The following is a 5,893-nucleotide window of genomic DNA, read 5'->3' on the forward strand; positions in this document are numbered from 1 at the left end:
AAAGCTGTTGCATTTTGGTTGAATCCAGAAAATAGTTATCTAGGAAAACTAGAAAAGGACCGAAAGGTGCCCATTTATGTGATGTGACTATTATTACTTTTTTTTGGTAAACTACTTATTTAATATTTACTTTCCCTATTCTCAAAAATAATACTATTTACCTTTCAAAAAAAAATAATAATAATAATACTATTTACTTTCCCTCGTGTCTGTTAATTGTCAATAATAACGAAAAACGTTTTCGTTTAATCTTTTATGGCAAAGAAATGTGAAACGACGTCGTTTCCTTTTATTACCTACACGACGTCGTACACTGGCTAGCAAGTTCTAGAAAGTCCCAAAAACAAAAGCACGGCAAAACCCCTAAATTTGATTTAGGCCTTAAACCCTAAAAAAATTCTCTTCATTCAGTTTCAGAGCTCTCTCAGAGTTGAGGGCACAAATTGATCAAGCAAAAGAGAGATGGTGTGGTTTCAGTGCGAGGATTGTGGAGAGAATCTGAAGAAGCCCAAGTTACCAAATCACTTCAGGATTTGCTCCGCCACCAAGGTCTCCAAAACCCCCTCATTAATAATTTACTTCAAAGAATTTCGTTACTTTTGTTTTTGGGCCTTTGTGGGTGTTATTTGATTATGCTTGAATTGAATTTTCAACCAAAAAAGAAAAAGAAAAAAATCAAATTTTTTGATTGGGGTTTGTTAATGTTGCAGCTTTCGTGCATAGATTGTGGACAGACATTTGGGCAGCAAAGCGTTCAAAGTCACACTCAGTGTATTACTGAGGCGGTGAGTCTCTCTCTCATTTCTATGTTTTTTTTCTTCTTCTTTATTAGTCATCAAATTCAGCTCTGTGCTTGGTTTTCTTAAATTTGATTGACTTATTTGATGGCTATATGTCATTGTAATTGAATCAAATGCTGTAATTTTTAGAAATGACTTAGCTCAGTAGCTGCTTATTTTGCATATGCTGCATTAGATTACACTCTGTGTGTGAATATCCGGTTTCTCGAGACAGGCTGCAAAAAGTCTTGAGAGAATTTTTTTTTTTTTTTTTGTGTGGTGGCAATCATGTTTAGTTTGTTCACAACTATTGGTCATGCAAAGTAATTGCTTTAATATCTGATGTTATTATCTTTGAGCTGAAGATTTCGGAAATCTTATGTATGTTGGGCTAAATTTCTCTCACTATTGGGCAAAAATGTGTTTCTGTTTTATTGACTGATGTTATCCACTTCATTTGTCGACTTGGGTATAAGCTATAAAAATAATATTGCATTGGGACTGAGGATGTCATTTGTTTGTTTTTGGTTTCAGGAAAAATATGGTCCAAAAGGCCAAATGAAAGTTTCAAATGGTTCAAGCGCCAAGCTCAGCAAGGATTCAAAGCAACAAGTTGATTTTGATATAAATGTTGGGTTATCTGAACGCCCACCATGGTTTTGTAGGTATGTTTTATGTCTTTTTGAACTCCGTATCCTAATCTGTGAGAATGTTTAATTTATCAAATCAATTAGACAGTGTAACAGTTTGTTGGAGTGGAGAGTAGAGGGAATGGGAGGGGAATGGTTTAATGAACTTTGTTTGGATGTTTTTTAAGAGGGGGGAGGGGTTTGGAGGGGTATCTTACCCCTCCTAACCCCTCGTTATTAAGAGTGGAGGGGATTAAAAAAAATTAAAATGTCAATTTTGCCCTTAAGATGTCAATTAAGGGTGTTCACAGGTCGGTCTTGGTTGGGTTTGTGCTTAAGCCAAACTTGATCCGATCAGTTCGGGTGGGGGAGAACGGAACCCTCCATAGACCCATAAGGAATGGCGGTTTTGACGGCTTGAGTCTCAATGGGTGGCAGTCAGATTTCGGTCAGAGTCATTAAAACAGTGGGGAGAGGAGAGCTCCACCAGATCTGGTCAGAGAACTTGAGATCTCCACCAGATTTGATCAAAGATCTCAAGAACTCGTCCAGATCTAGTAGAGATCTCAAGATCTCTTACCAGATGTGGACTTAGAACTTGCTGAAAAAGGAAGAGAAGGATATTGGACGGGTCAGATTTCATTTTTCCAAGGGGGGAAATCTGACTCTCGACCTGTTTCAATCAGGGTATTGACCATGGAGAACTGCCACCAACCGCTGCTTTCCATCAAAATCATCCGAACCTAGCAAATCGGTCTGGGTCGAGTGGTTCATTGGGTCTCTACGTTATTTGGACAGCCCTACATTGTCAATTTATATTTATTTCTTTAAAATTAATAAAATAAGGTGAAAATTGTCAATCTATATGAAATTCCCCTCCCCTCTCCTCTTCCTAAATTTTTGAAGCATTCAAACAAGGTGAAAGGGTAACCATTCCCCTCCACTTTAATTTACTCTCCTCTCCTTCCCCTCCTTACCCTCTACTCCCCTCTCCCTTCAAACATCCAAACAGTGTAAAGGTGCCCTTTGACTTGGAGAACACCCCCCCCCCCCCCCCTCCCCCCTCCCTTTTTTAAAAAAGGCCATATTCAAAGTATATGTATAACTTTAGACTCCATTTGTAATTCTCTCTGCACAAAACTAATTACAATGATGATTAATTGACATTTTCTCTATAGTAAGTATGTGGAAGACTGGGAATTTTATTTGTAGAACCCAACAGATGACTTGTGGTTACTTCATGATTGGATCTGAGTTGTTGCTCAATGTGATTTCAGCCTCTGCAATACCAGCACTACTAGTAAGCAGACCCTGCTTCTCCATGCTGAAGGAAAGAAGCACAAGGCAAAAGCCCGAGCTTTCCATGCCGCAAAACAACCACCTAAGCAGGCAGAAGAATCTGCTCCAGAGACAAAGCTTCCAACTGAAGATACTCAAAAAGATGAATTGCTTGACAATAAATGCGCAAAGGAACCAAATTCGCAAGATCCACCCAAATCTGATACTGAGCATAACAAGTCAGAAACAGATAAAGGAACTTCACCATTGAAGAAAAAGAGAAAACTTGATGCATCTGCAAAAGATGATTCAAGAAAGAAGACCAAGGATGATACTCCTGGTGACTTAGGTGATGGGGAAGCTATTCACAGCGAAAAAGCAGAAGCAGATGAAATAAAGAGTCAGTTGAAGAATGATACATTGGCAGAACGTAGCTCAACCAGAGAAGATACGAAACGGAAAATAAAGTGGAAGAAGCTGATCACATCAGCCTTGAAATCTGTATGAATCTTGAATAATATCACTCTTTTTATGTTCATTTACATATTTTCTTTTGGTTGTGTATATATTCCTCTGCTTAGCTACATGTTTTTAGATTGTATAGGTGATATAAAATTGACAGCAGGAAAAAGAGACCCACTTCCTATTCCCCAGTATGGGGATTAAGATAAAAGGCATACTTCAGAGTCCTTTCTGAAACAGCTTATTTTGATATTGCATTTGTGCTCTTTATCAAGTACACACTTATGTTTCCTATTTGTGTTTTAATGAGAGGCAGAATCCTGATGGAGTTCTGAAGATGAGGAAATTAAGAAAACTTGTTCTCAAGGCTCTCCATCAATCTGGCACAACAGAAGATGAAACCAAACTCAGTGATACGCTTGAGCACAATGTCAGCCCACCTTAGGATTGTGCTTTTTGTCTATTTATTATATGATTTATGATATGAGTTGAACCTGGAACTGGCCTTTGATTATTTCATGATTTTCTTGTTTAATGCCAGATCAATTCAAGCTCTAGATTCACAGTAGAGAACAAGTATGTCCGGCTGGTGGCTAAGGATTGAAGCACATTTTGGAGAGAGCCTAGGAAGGAAGTCCTTGCATCTCTTGGTGTAATCTTTCTAGTCCAGTCTTTGCAGGCATTTGCTTGTCTCATTTAATTAAGAATGAAGCTTAGCTGCTGCTCCTTTTGTACGTGGCTTCCATATCTGTGTCTTGTTGTAGTTTTTCTCTCATTTCTTCTGCTAGAAAAGTTTTCAGAAGAAATATTTTGATCTCTATTTTTTCGAGAAATTGAACTTTGTGATTTTATATTATCTTATAGAAGACAGTCATTTTTTATTAAACTACCTGAGCAAGAGAAGAGTTGTGGTTTTGTTTCTACTAAAATTTTCTCTTTATTTTTCAAACAGAAAAAAGAAACGACCCCTTTCTATGCTGCTCTTTGACATCTGAGTGACATGCTATATGCAAGTATTTTGGAAACGTCAAATTCTTGGCTGTTAACTGACCTCTAATCTTATTATTGTGAATTTGTATTTATGGATCCATTGTATTTTCAGCCTCAGATATCCATTTTGAAGACTACCAAAAAAAGGTGATGGCAATTTTGGTACAGGCATCACAACCACCATAGGAGAACACAATCTGGTACTATTAGTTAAAAGGGCCCATCACAATCACCATTTGTAAAATAAGATTTTCATATCTTAACATCCAGAAATGGCGTAATTTATAAGTTATCCAAACAGAACATCAGTCTATATCTATACCAGACACAAACTATTTAATTCAGCAAACACGGGGCTTCTGCATCGGACTGGTACATGGTCCCAATGGGCATCCATATTGGACAAAGCCATTTCCCTGTCGGTGAGCCAACCCCATTGTTCTGGATCGTTGGATTGCTTTATTTTTAGGATTTTACTAATGTATGCCCTTGGGGGACACATTAATTTACATTTTTGGAAAAAAATTTCTCGAGAATTGAAAATGTAATGACAGCTTTTTTAATTTCCGAGAAAATGTTTCCAACAATAGAAAGCTTAATGTGTGTCCTAAGGGCACACATTAACCGGACCCTTATTTTTAAGGCGTGTTGATGATTTTATGGTTGGCCATGGATAATGTCTCTGGAAGGTATGGTGTAACTATCATTATAATGGCTTTCTCCTCTGTGTACCATCGGGACCCTCACACATGAACGGGAAATGAATGACATCCCAATTGACCCATTGGGTTCCTTGCCCATGTTCCGAGCTTCAAATGAACTATCAAATATATATTTATGAAAACTTGTGTCTAGTTTACATGTAAACAAATTCTCTTCTATTTGTCCATATAATTCAAAACATTTTGAAACAAGTAGTATTGGATTTTATCATCTAATCTCAATTTTTCTTGGGGGGCAGTCTTGGGACTATCTTTTTTCCCCTTTCTCTTCTGCTGTGTTATCTACATGTCCTCGCAATCCCACTTCAGTTATTGATGCTCGCAAAGGTGTTTAGTAGCATTTTGAGACTGGAGCCACCGGGACTAAAAGAAAAGAATAGCTGCAACGATGAACAACACTACAGTAAAAGCCAGTGCCTGCAATGACGAAAAAAAAAAAAAAAATCCCTTCTTTAAGATAGAGAAACTTAACACCACAAAGAACAAAGAAAAGGAGAAACACAATGAATTTTAACAACTCAATTTAAAAGCAGTTGGATGCTTTGACTTTTTAATATAAGGAATACCATCATAAGGTTGAGAGAGAGAGAGAGTAATTACAGCAATTGCTGAGGCTGCTAGTCCTGCTCGCTCCCTAGGATCCCTGCGGTAGTAATTTCCAAAATAGAGAATCGTCGCATAGTACCAAAGAAGTGGGAACACAAACCCTAAAAGAAATCTGCAACATAAAATAAAGCCATTAGACAACTACATATGCACTATGCAGTTGAAGAAGGGAGAAGGAACTAGATGATATACTTACGAAAACCATCCAATCCCACAGCCAAAGCATGGAAGGGGCTTGTCATAAGTCCCAAGTTGGGAGTGTTCCAAATCTTTAACGAGAGTATATTTGCCCTTTTCACGGCCCATAGCATCTGTTATTTGCCCTAACATCACCACAAAAACACTTCAACAAAAAGAAATGCTTGCTAAGAAGATTTTGTTATATCAACAATCAAGAGATCTCATATTATCAGATCAAGCAGAAATT

General features: G+C 37.6%; 2 protein-coding genes across 3 annotated transcripts; one reads left to right on the forward strand and one right to left on the reverse strand.

Annotated features, from left to right (window-relative positions):
* Nucleotides 1-334: 334 nt before the first annotated feature.
* Nucleotides 335-4,034, forward strand: LOC115976072 (UBP1-associated proteins 1C-like). Its single transcript, XM_031097165.1, has 6 exons — nt 335-549; nt 711-785; nt 1,314-1,444; nt 2,686-3,187; nt 3,465-3,578; nt 3,690-4,034. The coding sequence occupies exons 1-6, from the start codon at nt 463-465 to the stop codon at nt 3,750-3,752; spliced, it is 972 nt and encodes a 323-aa protein (XP_030953025.1). The 5' UTR covers nt 335-462; the 3' UTR covers nt 3,753-4,034.
* Nucleotides 4,035-4,945: 911 nt separating this feature from the next.
* On the reverse strand, nt 4,946-5,866 carry LOC115976075 (60S ribosomal protein L18a-like protein). 2 transcript variants are annotated; one of them, XM_031097167.1, is made up of 3 exons: nt 5,663-5,866; nt 5,427-5,578; nt 4,946-5,277 (listed from the first exon to the last, which is right to left on the reverse strand). In XM_031097167.1, the coding sequence occupies exons 1-3, from the start codon at nt 5,794-5,796 to the stop codon at nt 5,192-5,194; spliced, it is 372 nt and encodes a 123-aa protein (XP_030953027.1). In that variant the 5' UTR covers nt 5,797-5,866; the 3' UTR covers nt 4,946-5,191. The 2 variants fall into 2 exon arrangements, with proteins under 2 accessions (XP_030953027.1, XP_030953028.1); XM_031097168.1 differs by having other exon boundaries at nt 5,461-5,578; nt 5,663-5,863.
* Nucleotides 5,867-5,893: the final 27 nt, after the last annotated feature.

The sequence above is a fragment of the Quercus lobata genome, chromosome 2 (assembly GCF_001633185.2).
Source record: "Quercus lobata isolate SW786 chromosome 2, ValleyOak3.0 Primary Assembly, whole genome shotgun sequence".
Lineage (NCBI taxonomy): Eukaryota > Viridiplantae > Streptophyta > Magnoliopsida > Fagales > Fagaceae > Quercus > Quercus lobata.